We start from the raw sequence: 19515 nt of genomic DNA, 5'->3' as shown, positions 1-19515 counted from the left end.
CCACTCGGTCAGTAATGTTATCTGCATACATCTGATGGCTTTCGCTGATTTGACCCACACACCTGATGATGGCGAACATAGAGTTGAAGTTCTTGCACTCGCGGCAATGCAGGGCGATCTTGATGAAGTGCTTGATGATCTTCATGCGCTTGAGCTGGTTGGGCTCACGCACCACCTCGGTAGCCACCCAAAACGTCTCACGGTTGATGGCCTCCTCAAAGCGCTTGAGGCTGGAGGGGCTGGCGGGCCGCGGGCGCAGCTTGAACAGGTCATCGATGTACTCGGTGGGCTCAATAGCGCAGAAGAGCTCAAAGGCACGCATGGAGAGCTGGGCGGCGACCTCCACCGTGCTGAGCTGCAGCAGGCCGATCTGGCTCTCGCGCAGCAGCTCTTGTGCGTCCTCGTCCGAGCACAGCGTCTCTGTCTCCATGTTGCTCTTAAGGTAGTACCTGAGCAGGATGTGGGGGAATGGGGCTCATGTCACTTGCTAGGAATTTTGCTTGGCCACAGCATATTATCACAGACAATACTAGTAGATTAAACACTGCAGAATAGGGAAGACCAAATAGATTTTTCCTGTTTGTACAAAATACAGTACATATCAGTGTGATAAGAATGGTCATTCTGAACTTTCAGGGTGTACAGGTTTAACAATATAAATGTATTCCTTTGGATTTTAAAATGAATTATAATGAATCTTTACTTATTGCTTTCAGCCATGCTTTCTATATCTTTAAATGCATACATAAAACAATAAATACACATTAATTACAAAAGTAAAAAATGCACCTCCTATATGTTTCAAATCTCGCATTTGGTAGGTGGCCTAGTTTAACTGCGGAGTCTCTGGGACACTACCTGCCACTGAGCTGTATCCTGTCTGCCAGTTTGGAGAGCTGCTCAGGAAGCCTGCGTTGCTTGATCACGCCCTCAGGTGTGACAGACACCTCGCAGAGCGAATAAGCTTCGGGGGCGGCAGTCAGGGCAAACTCCCGGATAGCCTGGGCCACTACCTCCTTGGCCGTGGTGTCCTTCCCAATCATGATGTAGCGACTCTGCTGGTCGGCTTTGAAGACGCGCAACACCTGGTCCGACATGTCTGAAGCAGAGCACAGGGCCTGGTCACAGACTGAAGGAAGAGCTTGTGCTCAACTCAAGCACCACCCTTTTAACTCAGCATTACTCCTGGCTAAGGTGAACCCATCCAATAATCATTATGTGCTTTTATAACCACTGAACAATTTAATCATTTAAAATCCCAAAATCGTTATCTTTTTTTACAATCTATGAGAAGGGGAAAAAGCAATTCCAGAGCAAGTAAAGACACTCAGTGGGGTTTGAGAATCTGCTTTTTAAAACAAAATGGGCCACCGTATGAGTTACAGATGATTTAATCAGATCAATGAACCACTAAAAGGAAACATAAACACTTAAATCAATAGCCTGGTAACTAATGGCAACAACATTAGCATGTCCAGCGCGAAGATTAAAGCAACCCTGCACTTAAGAACACATTGCTAACAATGAACGAAAGCTAGCAGGAACCATGTGGGATGACGCATCTGCATTATGCTAACTGCTCCCTGTTGACAGACATTCATTATTAACAGCATTAGCACGTTTTGTTTCCTTTTCAAAGCAGTTGGGTTTCAGCCCCACCATTTTTGTACAGCAGTAATGATCTTGGATAGAAAAATGAAGGAAAATCGAGGAAAGGAAATCAGCAACCCCTCCATGATTTATGAAGTGATCATGAACAGTCACTAGAGTACCAGAGTCTTTACTTACTTATGGGGACCAGCTCTGAAAGAGGAGATTTGGGACAAGGTGAGTGTGATGGAGAGAAGCCTGCTGTGCAGAACGCATGAGTGATGGCATGAGAGGGTTCCTGAAAATGTTACACACTTTTGCTCTAAAGCACGCCAGCATCCTGACGTGTTCTGCAGCAGTTACCCATTAAGATCTTCCCTTCCGAGTTTTATTGAAAAATTATTATTTCCAGGGTGAGAAGTGTAACGGACTCACCCGGTTGGTTGTTGAAGTCCAGGATGCGATGGTGAGACTGCAGCAGGTCGGGGTTGCTGGACGACAGGTTTCCACTGACCGGGAGGGCAGGGGGGATCTGCTTAGACTGCTTCAGTCCCACAATGCTGTCATCCTGGGACTGGCCTACGCCAACATCACTGCAGGACATAACCACAAAAGGTACACAATCCAAGGATCCTCATCACTCCTGCAGCACTTCCACAAGACCATGAACATCATTAACATCATTAATACCATGCTACTCTCCTTACTGAAAAATCTAACACAATATACTTGTGACATACTTCATACATTTATAACAAATATGTATATATACAAATAATATGTAACATTTATGACATAAAAATATGCTTTGTAATTTTGAGTGCCATGCCACACTCACTTGTATGGCTTGGGTGGTAAAATACTGGTGAGAGTTTTGTCAAAGATCTTCTTCAGTTTGTTCCTGCCACCCACTGTGTTGGCCTTGGCCTTCTTGCTGACTTTCTCCAGGCTCATGACCTGCTCCACGTCCACGGCCAGGTCGGGGATGGAATAGCGACTGGCTTTCTTAATGTCGCCAATCTTGGGGATGTGGGGAGCTCCGTTTTTTCTGTCAAGTTCCTCCTCCTGGTCATGCTCTGGGTCATGCTCAGGCCGGGCCAGAAGCTCTTTAAACACTGAAAGGAGAGGCAACCATGGTTCAGACTGAAAGAATTGAGTGCTGATCTCAGACCAGGTTTTTCCCTTTCAAATCCTAACGACTGATGATAGATTGCTGATCTTGGATCAGCCTTTTCACTAGCCACAGCCTAATAAACAGCTCCTCCTGGAACAGCAATCAGTTTTATATACCTCAGCGATACGGACTATTACGTTTGACTATGGCATTTTCAGAAGTCCACGTAGAATGCTTCGTGGGACCTGCTGTTTGCTGGCTCACCATAAATACATTTCTTTAACTGCTGCTCTTTCATACCAAGACCATGTATGTGTAGCTTACCCAAAAGGTTAGTTTTCACAGTAATGGACAGGTGTGTGTTGTTCCGCAGGATCTCATTGGCTTTAGACAGCTGCACATTCTCAAAGTTCTGCCCATTCACCTCTAGGATCTTGGGAATGACAGAGAGCAATGCACCAACATTAAGGTGGAATAAATTGAGAACCTTCTCTACATATGCAGATCATACTATGCCACTGGAGGTTTCCAGGGGGACATGGTTGAAAATAACTAAACAACATAACTGCTCCACAAAGGAGTCATATTCATCAATATATGTATGAATCTGAGGCATTTCTGCTGGGGTTCAGATTAATGACATTATTATAAAAGAAGGATAAAACAATGGTACTGGGCCTCATTATAAAGCCATATGTGCTGATGACTGATATTTCGAGAACAGATAAACAAGGCAAGGGTGAAGAATATCAATTTCACATCTAGTGGCACAGCTGACATGAAGTGAGGGAGCTATAACTGAGTAGGGCTACATTCCAATATACTCAGCGCCAGTGTATAAATTTCAAAACTATTAAATGGTACTACTACTTTCTGTAGTGCTACAATAATACCCACAAGAGCTATTCCTGCCATCATTAAACCTTTTTCTCTAGCTAAATCTGATGATGCCAACACAAGTTATCATCAGAGCACATTCGCAGGTATCATAAATTAATATCCATCAGTTTAAATTAGTGTAGCTGGAGATGACGGGAGTCAGTAGAAGAGTGTAGCAAAGGAGGACCTGATCTCCACGCCTGAGGCCTGCCTCTGCAGCCTTGCTGCCGGGCTCCACGCTCTCCACGAAGATGCGGAAGCCCTTCTCAGAGCCGCCGAGCAGGGTGAAGGCCAGCGGCGCCTCCCTCGAGGGTTTCGTCAGCGTCACCACCCGCAGCTTGGCCTTGGCAGCACACGCTATGTTTAACAGTCTTAGGTGTCCGCACATTTTCTGCTCCATTCCAGGTTGGTGGGCGGGGCGGGGGGTTAAGAGACGAGAGCGAGTTAGCGCAAAAGACACCAGAAGGACTTAGGTAAAACACACACGAGTGGAACTGCAAGAGGATGCAGGAGTCTCCAAAGTGGCTTACCTCTCTCTCCAGATTATTCTCAAATTCTTCAAGAAAGTGCGTCATTTCGGGGTCACCCTCAAAGTCGTTGAAGTGATTGTTCACCCACAGCAAGACTACCCGTGTAACCTGTGAACACATGAATTTACGCATGACTATACGGTGACAGAGATATGCACATCACCATTGGTGTGTGTGTGTGTGTGTGTGTGTGTGTGTGTGTGTGTGTACCTTGTCCCTGAGGCTGGGGTCGTGGAACCACTCCAGCAGTTTCCTGCCCACCACCATAGGGCTGGACAGGAAGGTGCGATAGGTAAGCAGGAAGTCCTCAATGTAGGTGGGGTCCACGACCGAGTGCTCCTCCACCAGGTGCATGGTCAGGCGCTCTGTTGTGCCCTGCAAGGAGACAGAAATCATTCCAACATGGTGCCCTATTTGGCAAGCCACACAGTGCACTGCAGACACTACAAAAGACATTACACATATGCACTAAACGGGTATATAGGGTAAAGTAGGGAAGACTACACCTTAGAAGTAATGAGAGGAATTAGCTGGCAATTTTTGGGGGGCAATTTACTCTCATTGGGCAATATTTTCTGTCTGCTCAGATAACTAGTCTGCCCTCATTACACTACATTCCATGGGCAACACTCAAGCTTCCCCTGTGCTCCATTTAGCTGATTTCCATCCCACGATCAATGAGGAGACACGTTCAATACACATGCATGCAGTTCAGTTCAAACGGCATGTCGATTGGAGGAGCAGAAACACAATTCCTCAGCTTACAAGAGCCATCAGAGGACATTATCAGAAGAATCATGATTGCCTCATCATGGCAGATAACACTTCCCATGTATTTTGTTTGGAATAAACAGCTAAACATGCCAGGGTTAAGGGTTAGGGCTTAGGGTCTCACCTTGATGACAATGTGCCCTTTTCGGGTGCCAGTGCGGTCAAGCTCGCGGTGCTCTTTCACCATGACAATTTCCCCCTCCTCCTCCACTTTCTGCATGTTCTTCTCCACCTGGTTCAGGATGCAGCAGTAGTCCTGCTGTGCTATACACACAAACTGAGAGAGGGGAAGCGGCGCTGATCAATTCCGTTATGCCTCTAGGGAGGAAGCTACTAGCATCCAGTCGCTGTCCTTAAAGCCCTTTCCCTGACAGTCTGGCCAGGATTCGGGGCAAATTTTAATTACCTCATTAGATTCATAATGTATCAACTGAATGTGCCAATTACAGGGAAGTGAAAGGCAGCCAAACTTTTCAGAATTGCCAAATTTTAGTTAATTCACCCATTACACTTCTGTGTCAGGGTTATAGTATTTCAACAGTAAACACTGCAAATGAAATCATTATATCAAACTAAACAAAACTGGAAGGGAGATCACAGTAAATCTCTCGGGCTGCTTCCTTCTGCACTGAAACAGAGGAATTTCAGCCATCCATCTTCTACCCCAAAGCTCCCGTCTCCTGTCTTCCACTGGGCCAACATGCCTTATATCCTGGAGGGGGGCCTTTGCTGTGAAGGACTCACCTGACAGTCATCTACCTTGGTCTTCATCACTCCCCTCATGTACTCCTTCTCCATGGTGGGCGAGACGCCAAAGCTGTTTCCCATGCAGAGGATCTCGGTGCGGCCCTCCGGGTAGGTCACCTCCACTGAGCCGTTCAGGATCACCGACCACGAATCCAGCTGTGGGGCGAGCATGGCGACACTTTGGCACTGCAGGCTCAGATATCAGGGACCCAGCATCGCCACGGACACACAGGTGGCAAAGCAGTCGAACAAGGCAATGAGCTACCTACTACTACTAACCGTGTAAAAGACAGACAAAACCTTTCTAGATCCCCATGTAAAATGGGAAAGTAATATTGTTAGAAATGTATTACAGCGTAAGCATGATGCATTACACTGTGTAATGTCCTCAGCAGGGACATGTAATGTTCTTAGTAACCATTTGGTGAAAAAGGGGGCATCAATCATCCAGCAAATTTGGAAGCGATCTAACCCATTTACAAAGGCTCTGCAATATGCAGAATCCTGGCAGTTCCTGAAAGAGGTATTCCCAATGTAAGGAAAACATGCCTGAGCTCTTCCCATTGACTGGCCTGGCTGCTGGGGCCTTTTCTGTGATCCATTTTTCCCGATGCATTAGGAGGGAAAAATGTCTGTACTCAGACATGTCTATAGTCAGATAAGGAGATAAGTGCTCTCCACTCCCCAAGGCAGGCCATGAGCTCCAGCCAAGAAAGATGGCTGTGCATTCAGGTTTAACAGAGCAGAATCTGACTGGTGCTGAAGGGCTGCTTTGCTGTGGCTCAGATATGGGGCTAAATGCCAGCTCAGATGAGGAAGCCAATCTTTGACCAGGGTGGAGGGCGCAGCTTTGGTGAGGCTTGGGCTGGTAACCCGTGATTCAAGCTTGACCTGGCTGGGTGTAATAGCCACTACTGAAGTGAAGAAAGAAGACCAAATAGAGCTGAAACAGTCAGGGTCAAATAAGGGGCAGAGAAGTTAATATGCATAAACAGTAACGGCGAACACGACCAACCTCCTCGCCGTCATTGAGGACGATGGTTCCGGCACGCTCCACCACGGCAAAGACCATGACAGCGCACAGCTCTCTCCTGACTGACATGGTCATGTTGGCAAAGGCTGGCAGCTGATGCATGAACTCCAGCAGTTGCTCTGTGGACAAGGGCAACAGAAAACCAGGGCATATGAGAAAGAGGAAGAGAGATGGCAGGGCGGTGGGGCTTTGACGCTTTGAAAACACTCCAAGAACAGGTTCGGCAGAATGCTCGGAGAAGATTTCAATTTCTTGATTGAGAAGACTGAGAAGGTGTGAAAACATAAGAGAATAGGACAGACAAGGCCAGGGAGAGAGAAAGGTGTGGAAGGGAGAGGCAGTGACAGTGAGCGAGAGAGATGAAGGATGTGGAGACAGAGAGAGAGAACCAGTGAAAGGAAGCGGAGAGAGAGAATTGAGGAAAGTAGGCCGTCTGGCTCTCCTTCACTCAAATCACCCCTTACAGGCTACAGTGTGATCAGCATCAGAGTTGGAGAGGAGAGAGAAACAGAGGTTTGCTCCACCGCGAAAGAAATAACAGCAAAGGCACATCAAATGCCTCTACACTGAAGGCAACGTGAACTCCGAAGACAGCTAATGCTCTAACAGAGGATAGGGCTGCACTAGTAGTTTTCATCCCTATTTCAAGTCTTCCCAACGATCATAATTTAAGTAGCTTTTGTGGTGCACCTTAGTCTCCTCCTACTATGAGGAGAGGTTTTCTATTTGCTAACATAACCTGGGACTTCAAATTAATTTGATCAGATGAGTTCATTCACACTCATCATTCGTAGGGAGAGATGATGTGGTAATTCACACCCTGCTGCTGGCTACATTTAATAAGTCTGCCTCAGACTGGTGTTTGACAGGGATGACAGAACGCAGAGTGACCCAGCTGCCCATGTATGTGTATGCGTGTGAGCTTGCTGTGGGCCTTTCCCGCCTGCAGCCTATCTGAGTACTGGCTGACCTGTGTTTAGCGGTCAGCACTATGGGGGAGATATCCAGCAAATACAAGTTGAATGTGCACTGTGCAGCATGGCTGAGCACCTCCTGCCCCTGCTGTAAGATTCCATGGTCCACCCCCTACCTGTTGTACCTTCTAAAGCAAAACATTTCTTTCACTCATCCACAAAGGGAATCTCACCAGTTGCATTGTATACAATTTATCAGCTGATCATTTGCCTGTGTGTGTGTGTGTGTGTGTGTGTGTGTGTGTATATATACGCCTTACCGATGTCGTCATCCGTGCGGTCCATGGGATCCTTCTCTAGGCAGTCGCGGACGATGTCTCGACTCATGAGGGGGTCAGAGGCACGCTCGATGTCTTCTTCATCATCATCCTCCTCCGAGTCGACGGCCGTCTCGGGCAGGCCACTGAGGTCCATGTCGCCAGGTTCGCTTTCTGTGGCCTGCGGAGGCAGAAACGGCCGTTCAGTCTCCAGCCAAACACATGGGCTACTTTCAACAGCATCCAGGTGTATCCATCCATATCCATACGCTGCCGCACAAGCTGACCCAAAGCACGGATCAAAGGAAGATGCCTCATCACTTCAGCTAGCTGAGGCACATTAATTGCTCCGTAGGCTCATCCACACATGTAATTAGCAGTCGCTGAACAAGACCTCACATTAACATATCAACCCAGCTGTCCAGATGTAGCACAAATGATCTCTGCAGCTGAGGGTAAAACACCAATGAAAAAGACTAAAATAAACAACAAGGAAATTAAAACAAAGCAATGACAAGGTTCACAGGCCTTGTTTGTATTTTGGGTTTTTTGGGGTGCAGAATAAAGTAAACATGTATTCGAAAAGGCTGGGAATGTGGTGAAAATTTGTCAGTAGTTATAAATCTGAGAGAAAATGACAGCAGCAGAGCGTGTTACACAAACAGCAAAATATCATTCTTAACTGAGCCCACGTTAAACCTTTTCACCAGTCTCTAGCTGTCACCATGGCGATAACTAGAGCAAGGGGTTAAGCAGCCTGCATCTTATGTTCTGAGACCACAAAACCCACAAAGAGAAGCAGAAGTGCATACAAACAGCCTTCAAAGATGCTGGCTGCTCTGAGCAAAAGCCTGTGTCACCCACCCTGTTACCCAGCGTAGGACGTGTGGGACGGCGGCTGTATAAGAGCCATGTGACGTGTGCCATGTGTGCCACTAGCACCTGACCAGGCCCGCTCCGGATGACTCACCAGCCTGAGCAGCAGTGAACACCATTACCCAGGGTCCAGGAGAATAGGTGAATGTGAAGGGGTGGCCCCTTCCTCCAGGGGGCGGAGTCAAGGAGGGCAGGCCAGATGCTTTGGGGGTGGCAAAGTGCAATTCAGTCATGACACTCTTGACTGCTCTATATCACTAAAAGAGCCCAATCTGAAGCTTAAGATTCATTGTCTCCGCTAAACCTCGAAGTGATTTCAAAGTTGTTTTCATGACGCTTAACCTTGATGTGAGCAGATGCTTGTGTTAGAGGTTGAGCTGACTTGAAAAGCAGCACAAATATTCATATCACAGCTTAAGACAGGGCTAAGCATTTTAAATTTAAGCTCGCCTCTACTTTCAAACAATCCCCATGAACAAAACCATGTACACATAGTTTAAGCAATAAAAAAGCTATACTATTGTGGATCAAACAGCTTCTTTGCTTTCGTCTTTTGACCACCAGTACTGTTGTTGGGGTTCTAGAGATATCAATAGAAGCTTTATTGGTACAACATATGAACATCTATCAATTATATCATTATTAAAACTGCATACCAAGCACCTGTCTGCTCAGAAAACCATTTTGAGTTTAAATTCACAGTCAGTATTTACAGTATTACAGCTTAACTAGACAAACCAAATATATCGCACAGTTGCGTTTGTTCATTCTGTTTGCTCCCTGATGATTTCAGGCAAGATGTAAATCAACTATCATGAATGATGCTAGTTAAGCAGGCAGAGAGATGTGCTGCTTGCTTGAAAGCCATTAAGAGCTAATCAGGGATGACACGCAGAGCAACCGCTGTAAATACTAACCCACCCCTGCCCCCCACCGATGAAGGGTCCCATCTATTTTTCAGGCCAGGGTGCACTGAGTGTGATCCTTTGCACTGTTTGGGCAGCTTGAATGATTGTGAAGGCAGGCATTAATATTTCAGTGAGGCTATTCTTGGATCAATGCTTTCAAACCTCTCTGAAGAACCTGCGTCATTATTTATTCAAATGCAAAGGGGGAAAAAAATTATAAAGGCAGCAATGTTGCCAGCTTTAGCGAGGATGTGGGCCATTTTCACCGGGAAGGAGGTATGGGGTCAAACAATGGGGCCCCATAGCACTGTGGGATAGCAACAACAATTAACCCAGTTGGTTACAAGGAGTAAATGCAGCAAAGCACAATGATGAATACACACATGAGGGCAGATGGATTCAGAAGTGCAACAGTGAATTTTTTAACATCCCGGATTCCTGTGAGTCAGCACTGTACATGAACTACTAATTTTTGGATATTTTTTTGTCATTTCTGCATTGTGGGATGTTTAAATTTAGTGCTTGGATTGAATTTGTTTGACACTGTTTTGTATGACAGTGGTCTGCAATGTAAATTCTCCGTTAAGATAAGCGACTGAATCCTGCTAATAGCTGGCTGAGGAGTGAGGAGATGGGATATAATCTCCTTTCCCTAGGACACAAAACAGCTGGTAATGAGACATTAACAGATGGCCATCAGGCCAGGATCACAGAGTGGACACTGCCCACCCCCCGACAGACAGACAGACACACACACACATATATACCCCCATCAAAAATTAAAGACAGACCAGTACACACATGCATAAGTGTGCGCGCACACACACGCACACACGGTTCAGATACACTTACACTCTGCATACTACAGTTCACCACCCCACCTCTAATCTGTGGCCACATTACAAATGTACTCAGGAAAATCAATTAAACAGCAAAGCAAACCCTTACACAAACACAATTAATAAGTTAGAGGAGACACACAGAAACAGTTGCATAGGTGACAGTTCATAAAGCTTATTGGTTCAATAACATATCAGGGGAATTCTAGGTAATATAGGTCAAGGCAAAATATCTGAATGACAAATATTGACAGCGAAAAATCAATACACATTAATTGTATGTGCTCCTCTTTAAAAAGCAAGGATTACATAACACACATTGAGTTCTACCCTGCAGCTATACAAATATCTTTAAGGAAAAGCAATATGTTTTCATCATAAAACTATAACTGGACAGCTTAAAGAACAGGTGTGCGTAGGTGAGTGTTACCTGATAGATGTCGGACAGGCTGCTGCTCCCGGAGTCGCTGGTAATGCTACATCCTGAGAGACTGGAGGAGACGTGGGTCACCTGGGGATGGATCCCGTCAGCCAGATGCAGCCGGCTGAAGTCCGCTGGAAGCTGGACAGATGGAGAGGGTTCATATTGTTTATTTTGTTACCAGAAGTGGCATGAAATATCGAACCACACAACAAAGCTCATATTGGGAAGACTTTTCTCTCTCTCTTATTGAGAAAAAAGATTGCTCAGTTGAGCATTGTATTACATGTATTTAAGGCCACACTTAACCACAAAGCAAAACTTTACAGCATGCAAAATGACCAGCGGAGCAACTTGGTCCCTTTAGCTGATAACTACAGCCAGGGTTAGTATGTGTCCTGAATGCTTTATATAAACAATCCATAAATAAAACTTCCGCTCTCTGTAGTTGTTAGATCCAACGATGGGAATGCTAAGATCTCCCCTCAGAAAAAGATCTCACTCTCACAGGTCAGGACGGTGTGCGCTCCTCAGCCAACACGGCTGCCTGAAAATGCTGTGAAGGATTTTGGATCCTTATGCATGTAGGAATCAGGGAGGATGACACCGCAGGTTTTTTGCCTTCACAGAGATGCATGTGGAGCATGTCCAGTAAATGCTGCTTTAATGGAACACTCCAGGATTAAACCACAAAACATATTTGATTCAGCATTCAGAGCAGTTGGTTTTAGGATGTTTTTGTCAATTGATTGGTGTTAGTGTTAGTTAGACAGGACCAACAAATTACTTACTCCTTTACCTTGCACAGTGCTTCATTTTTGCATCATCGGTAACTCTAAAACAAACCATTTGGTAAAACACTAATGGGGATGCTGAATAAAACTTTGGGGTTTAATGCTGGTGTATTCCTTTAAACTGATGGCCTGAAATTTCTGCAAAGATGGAAATAAGCACCTGCTTTTTTCCCCTCCCAACTCAATTTTAGAGTATCTTTACATGTGGTTTAAAATAACTGCACTTCTGGTGCTTGTGTATGTCATTTAAAGGGAAGGCGTTGATTATTAGAAGATGTGCACACTGCTGCTTCTGCCTCGCTCCTTCTTGCAAGTTCTTTGCAGCTCAGTGTAAAAAGCGAGTGGGCATTTGCAGCAGAAGAGAGCAATGCATGTGTGTAGGGGGCTACAGCTTCTCAACATGAAGGACTTTGACAACAGAGCTCAGATAAGAGCCTCAAACCCAATTTCATCTTTGAAAATGGACGCACACTCACCACACTCACCACACACACACACACACACACACACACACACACATACACACGTGACATTTACCAACTTCATTGCTGATTACTAGTATTTGTGAAAAAAAAAAACTTTATTTTTGGGGGGGGTACTGGATGCTTTCAGTCAGCTGCATATAACCTTCATATAAAATGCAGCTGACCTAATTTCCACACTCATTTATGGGCCGGAAGTGCAGCCACTTCTTCAGGGAGACAGCTGAGAAGTCCGGAGAGAAGCCCAGAGAGAAAGCATTCTCCGGACTCTAGCCGTGCAATGGGATGTTAAAAAAAAACAACCTTAAGCAGCACAGTGGAGCTGGACCTAAAGAGCAACCATCAGTCAAGAGAAAAAAAAAAGTATCGTCAGGATACTGTCTGCTGTGTGACCTTTGTGGAGCACCACTGCTCCGTAAGTCCTTTTCACTGTATACTGCACAGGTTACAGATTAAAGGAAGCTTCCCTATGTATATAAGGTTCTTATTACACACACAGAAAAGCTTTAATATTTGGCCAATGTTCTCAGAAGATTGCTGATCCTGTACATTTATCAGTGCAGATTAATTGGTCACTACTCACTCCCTCATGTTCTTCGATGCCTCAAGGTTTTTATAAACCACCAGATCTGGGCTACTACATTCCTGAGATTCTCCAGCTAAGGATGTAAGCGCGCTCACGCGTCTCACATGTCTGGGCTGCCAATGTCACGCGGCGGCAGCAGCAAAGCTCTGCAGATGAGCCTGGGGGTGGGGGGGTTCAGAAAAGGTGTCTCTTTGTTTGTGGATGTACTGATATGCATGTGGAGTTCACATCTCTTTCCTGGAGGAATTTCATTTGCACCAAGAAGCGTTGTTAGCGCTGTTTTAATTACGTTACTGATGGCTCCTTCAATGCCACAAATGAGAAAGTAAATGGGGAAAATGCCAAAGTCACACTTTTCTTAAGATGCCTTCTTTGCCATATGCCATCAGCGTGCCCCATCAGACTGAAGTGAGAGAGGGAGAGCAGAGACTTCCTGTCTCACATTCACCCAGGCAGCGGGAGAGGAAGAGGCCGGTGATTCTCAGGAACTGATTACAGCTCTCAAAATCAGGATTCACAACAACTGGCTTCATTCCCTACACCCTGAAATTGCTTTCTCTTCCCAGAATGCTCCAGCACCTACTTTGTACTCTCATCATGCTATATTACTAATCACAGACAACGGCCTATTATTGATGTGCCACATTAGGACACACAATGTCTATCTAATGCTACACTATATGAAAGCACCAATCAGATTTCATTCTGCAGAAGCCCTTAAGCACAGCAGGTGGCCCTTAAAACAGCCTTCACCATCGACAGAATGGCATCAGAACCCCCATGTCCCTTAAAACAATTCTTCACTGCATATACTCCAAACACTTCATATAAACAAACATGTCTGCACATTTCATTCTATTTGCATTAATTATTCTTATCAATATTATTTACAGTTAAGTAGGGCAGCTGCAGGTCTATTTACAAGAATGATGTGAAGGTGGCCTGTGCTCCCCTAAGGATATACTGCACCACTGGACCACTACAAACAGGACATGTTTAAGGACGCTGCTCAGGAGTAAGTTTACCATAATGTATCCACCATGAGAGGTGTCTGATATCCACCTGAGAGCTGTTCATTGGGTGCAGTTTGACTTTTGATATGTTTTAATTGGAGTGACTGTTGGGATGTGGGTAACAGTCAATGCATGCATGTCAATAGCGATATTGCGCCAGCCTTCCTAAACCACCCAGGGGTCCACGTTTTGTCCTTCAGGTGCCCTTTCCATGCCTGTTCATGCGCACATCACACATAACAAAGACTTAATTCTGCTGCAACACAATTTAGGTCAGGCTTGAGTCAATTAACCCAAGGGGCGTTTGGTCCAATATTACACTGGCCACCAGAAGCAGAATATGTGAGGGAGCCATTGGGGACACACACGGAGTATCTGAAGAGTTAGGAATTGGGGTAACCTAAATGTGTTCAGCAAAGTCTCCCTTTAAGCCACACCTAGACTCGTGATGGGTAATAAATAATGTGCTGATGGTTAAACATGCATGGCTCATATGCTGAGTTTCCCAAAATTCCACTGTAGTCCCAATGACCTACATTACTGGACAACAGCCCTGTTACTCACTAAAACATCTGCCTTTACTATCTGGGTAAGAGATCTGGTGTGTGATGGTGGTGGTGGGGAGTGTGTGAGTGTAAGCGAATGTGAGTGTGAGAGGTGTGTCATTACAGAAAAAGGCTGACACTGGAGGACCAGAGGCTGCAGCGCTATCCCATAAGGCTTAGTAGCGCACCAGGGGCCTCTCGCTTTCCTGAGCCAAGAGGATCAAAAGATTAAAGTGCTTCAGTCGGGAGTCAGATTAAACAGGGCACATATTCTCTTTTTTCACACACACACACACACACACACACACACACACACAATCCCATAAACACAATCCCATAAACACAAACACACAATCCAACATAAAAATACACAAACATGTTTACAAAATCCAAATTACCAACCAGCTACTCCTTGGTTCAGTGACAATGTCAACAGTCAGCATGGGAGTCCTGTCCTGAGACAAGATGTAGGATAGTTCACCGTAGTTTACAATAGTTCACTGAAGTTTATAATAGTTCACCATAATTTGCAATAGTTCACAAGAGTTCCGAAAGCAAAAGTCCTCCTCAGAATGTTGTTCCTGGAATTGCTAATTATCTCAAACCAGCAGGTAGAAATAATTAATTAAATCAACGGGATGTTTTGAACCTGAGCTGTTTCCCACTGACTGAGAATACTGTATTACTGAACAATATAAATACAGAATACAACAGACATACAACATGTGCTCCAGTGCACAACTGTAAAAGTGCTGGCATATTCAAGATGACAAAAATATACTAGAAATCTAATTCAAGCAATGATCTAACTCAAGCAATTATCCAACCCCGAGCAATTTGAAACGGGTGTTGAGTTTCATAAATCAATGTACAAATTTCCTTGCTTTAGATCATGCTTCCTAATTAAGGACTAGAACTTTCTAAATGTCTTTGTGAGGTCTTTTTTCTTCATTCTTCTTCCATAATGTCTACGCTGACTGCAGTGTAATGACACATCTACACCTGCAGTTGGTCCACACATTTCTTTGATATGGAAAACTCAGCTAATTACGCTTAAACCTGAAATGTGCACACTTCTTGCAGTTTTGCCACCAGGTATACTGTCATTTGGAGCCCATATCTCCCATTACAGTGATCAGCATGTGGCAAGATGAAGTTGGCGATCGGTGATGAGAGTCCTGTGGTTTGCAGAGAGGTGAGCAAAGCTGTACAGAGGACCTCCACAAACGGAGGACCTCGACGAGCCTCGCAGTGCCAGTGGCATTAACTCCACAACTTGGCACACGGTTTTTCTCCATGACAACACACCAGAAAATGGATTATCCAACATGCCTGCAGAATGCTCATCTTGTTCAATATGTAAAGCTTCACCCATATGAGAATTCTGGGCCAAACTGACATCACGATACATGACATCTTAAGAGACTTAGGAGAGAATGTCATGTGGCATCTGCGGAAATGAACTACAATCACATTCACACATGGACTCATGAATGCACGCACAGCCACACACACGCGCGCGCACACACACACACACACGCACGCACACACACACGCACGCACACACACGCACACACACACGCACACACACACAAGCGCACTTCAAGGAAAAGACAAGGCCAAACAAAACACCTTCACCATCATGGCTGACAGCAGATCAATTCATTTACAGCTCAAAGTGCTCCTAATTCTACCCAGCGGTCAGTCACTTATTGCTTATCGATGCTAGCTGTGGAGAAACACCAACCAGTCAGTACACACACACACACACACACACACACACATGTCTAGATACACACCAGCTATATTCAGATAAGAAATAATAGCTCAACAAAATCGTACAATGCCTCATTGCCAAACACACCCCCAATGCTCAGCTCAACAATAAAGCTGTTCAATCACCAGCAACACTGAGCTTTGTACACTAACACACAACCCCACACACACACACACACACACAGTTTCCACACTGTCAAGTATTAAAAAATTATGAAGCCAAAAGACTGCTGCCCATAATGACTAGCACATCCATGTATTTGACTGTATGTGTTTGTGTGTGGTACAGAGAGAACACAATTACACACAATGACACATTACACAATTGATGGATGAACAGGATCGTCAGTCAAGGGGTGTTGTAAAATGGATTTTGCGAAATGTAACACACACACTCCTGTGTCAAATAATACCACACACATTAACACCCACTCATGAATACAGTATCAAATGATACTCATATTCACATGTTCAATTTCGACCTTCACACAACAGCCATCATACACCAACCACATGATACATGCTTATGTGTAGACATACACAAAACATATTTACATGTACACACACACACACACACACACACACACAAACACGCGAACACACGCACCTACACCTACATGACCACCAGGTCTCAGGGCCAGACACACAGACCGCTCATTCAACGGTAGGAAATAAAAATCATATTAATGCAATCATCCATCCCTTCATCTGTTCCACTCATCTATCCCCCTCTCCGTCTACGCATCCACCCTTCCATCCCTCTGTCAGTAAAGGGGGATAACCTGATCAGCTGTGCGTGGCCTCGTGCTAGCGCCAGGCCGAGGGGCGATACTCACGGGGCTTTTATCGGGCTGGCTGCAGCTTCCATGGTCACCGACGCTCCCTAAAGGCTTCATAATGGAGGCGCAGACGAGGGGTGGAACGTTAGCATCCTGCTCGCTCTTGCTGATTGCTAAGCTCTGCCTCGCCTCAACAGCCGTCCGCCGCGACAGCTCCCCCAGCACCCTCTCCCGTCCGCCCGCACGAGGGAGAAGAGGAGACCGTTCTGAAGGGGGTGGGGGTAGAGGACAGCTGCGCTCTGGCGACGCTCCCACTTCAGGCTCTCAGTGCGGTGCGGTCTTGCCTCACGGCTAGCGCTTTCCCTCTCCCTCACTCCCAGTGTACGCACACAGCATCCGTCTAGGTGACGGAATCGCCGTTCGGGGGGGGGGGGGGGGATGAAAAAAGGAAGGAAATAGGTAAAATCAAAAGGAGAGGTGGAGTGACGCGAGGAGGTGAAATATCCAGGCACGGGTGTGCAGCGGAGAGTCCACTGCACTCTAGGTAATTAGGTAAATCTCTTCAACCAATCAGCACATGACTTAGCAGAGAGGTGAAAAAAAGCAAAAAGAGGAGGGGAAAAATTTAAAAAAACAAAAATGGCTGACAGTGCTTTCCACACACAAGCTCCCACCCCAAACTGTCTTTTTTCCCCTCCTCTCTTTCCCTAGCTTACACATGCTTTCATCTCTCTCTCTCTCTCTCTCACACACACTCACACACACACACACACACACACACACACACGTTACAAACGCTTTACGCACCATTACATTAAGTGGTGAGCTGGGAGCCAGCATCTACCATGCAGCTAGTCTTTGTAAAACACTCCTGTTTCATTTGTGACCAAAGCAAGATGATGAGTGAGCAAGCGAGTGAACGAGTGTGTGTATGTGCGCTTGCCTGTGTGTGTGTGTGTGTGTGTGTGTGTGTGTGTGTGTGTGTGTGTGTGTGTGTGTGTGTGTGTGTGTGTGTGTGAGACTGTTGAACAGCAGGCACCAGTGTCTACTCTCACTGAGAGAGTAAGGGGCAAAAAGGAGGAGGTTCCTATTCAGAAGCCTCCCCCATTCCCATAATGCACACACACACACACACACACACACACACACACACACACACACACACGCAAAGATGAGCAAGAGAGAGAGGCTGAACAGATGCATGACAGAGAAAATGAGAGGGTGAGAAAGAAGGAATAAATAGCAAAGTGAAGACAGGAACAGAGAAGACGAGAGAAAGGAGGAGAACAGAGAGACAGGGAATATGAAAGAGAGAATTTGAGAAGAGAGAAAGACAGAAAGAGGAATGGATGAGTACGGTTAGCCCTGCGAGAGTAATGTCATTATCACGCTTCCCACCACACACCACCAGGGCTGCAGGCAGTTGGCATGGCAACCGCAGAGAAGAGCCATTTCCTGGTCGGACTAGAGGGAGAGTGTGTGCAAGTGAGAGAGCGCCAGAGAGCAAGACAGAGATGCTGCGACAGAAAGAACCACTGAAAGACAACCAGGGACTACAGACGCAGCACATACAGAGCTCTCACGCTTTTGGGCAATGTCAAACAGTTACTATGGCAACGATACCAAACCTCCTCCCGAAACACACCCAGGTAAGCGCTCGTATACATACACAATCGCCTCCCCTGCATGCAAGTTACTGCCTGCGGTCCCACCCACTCATGACCCTCCAATACTCTCATGACGAAAGTGAGTCCACCCCCACCCCCTTCCTCCCCAACCCCCACCCCCTCTAACACGCTCGACTGCTCACTCTCTCGCCCTCTCCCCGTCTGTCACTGGCTTCCTCATTTATTCTCCAAAAACAGCATTCAATCAAGATACACAGATATTCAAATTTGTCCAGTGATCTGTGCTTCACTTGTCCTTTTTATTACAATGCACATATGTGTCCAAGCATGCATGTGTACACACACACACACACACACACACACACACACACACACACACACACACACACAGTATCTCTCTCTCTCTCAAGCACATGTATCCCCTTGAGAGGCTCTTGTTTTAAGATTGAGGAAAGGGCCTTGATGTGTAGACTTGGCCCTGGCATGACATCCAATATAATAATAATAATGAGCTTTTAAATAACAAAGGAAGAGAGAATACTGGTGCATGACAGGTGAACAATTCCCATGGCCTGACTGCCACGGCGGACGTGGAATCTCGGGTCCACGGCGGAAAGGAGAGTAATCGATCAAAGATGGTTTTACACGGCAGGGAAAGTAGAGTTTATTCTCTGTGACAAGGCCACCAAAGATGCCCGAAATCTTTTTATGAGCAAATGACAAGACCCAAAATAAATGTGCAGTGTAAACATTACTGAAGGACTCTGCACACTGGTCATGCCTCACTAATGGAAGCATCTAGTGGATGTGCAATAACCATCACTTCACATGACTAGTTGCCGTGGGCAAACCTGCTACAGGACAGACATAGCACTTAAATATATTCTAAGAACTAATCGCCTTGCTGCTTGTAGCTATGCATAAAAAGGGACTAAACAATAAGCCGAATAAAGAAGAATCAAAATATAGTACA

At 45.7% G+C, this 19515-nt stretch overlaps 1 protein-coding gene across 4 annotated transcripts in view; it reads right to left on the bottom strand.

The window, feature by feature from the left end:
* The window catches only part of rapgef2 (Rap guanine nucleotide exchange factor (GEF) 2), an 83260-nt gene that overhangs the window by 9849 nt on the left and 53896 nt on the right, over positions 1-19515 (bottom strand). For 2 of the 4 annotated variants that reach the window (XM_026999348.2, XM_035532103.1), the window contains exons 8-21: positions 10949-11080; positions 7899-8076; positions 6647-6783; positions 5629-5787; positions 5009-5161; positions 4324-4488; positions 4114-4221; positions 3771-3974; positions 3029-3137; positions 2429-2705; positions 2026-2183; positions 1789-1803; positions 859-1099; positions 63-449 (exon numbers count right to left, since the gene is read on the bottom strand). In XM_026999348.2, the coding sequence (XP_026855149.1) occupies positions 63-449; positions 859-1099; positions 1789-1803; positions 2026-2183; positions 2429-2705; positions 3029-3137; positions 3771-3974; positions 4114-4221; positions 4324-4488; positions 5009-5161; positions 5629-5787; positions 6647-6783; positions 7899-8076; positions 10949-11080 (2423 nt within the window). The remainder of the gene's footprint in view (positions 1-62; positions 450-858; positions 1100-1788; positions 1804-2025; positions 2184-2428; positions 2706-3028; positions 3138-3770; positions 3975-4113; positions 4222-4323; positions 4489-5008; positions 5162-5628; positions 5788-6646; positions 6784-7898; positions 8077-10948; positions 11081-19515) is intronic. The other 2 variants (XM_026999347.2, XM_026999346.2) reach the window with 1 other exon arrangement.

The sequence above is a fragment of the Electrophorus electricus genome, chromosome 12, assembly GCF_013358815.1.
Source record: "Electrophorus electricus isolate fEleEle1 chromosome 12, fEleEle1.pri, whole genome shotgun sequence".
NCBI lineage: Eukaryota > Metazoa > Chordata > Actinopteri > Gymnotiformes > Gymnotidae > Electrophorus > Electrophorus electricus.
This window is presented reverse-complemented; position numbering and strand designations above follow the sequence as displayed.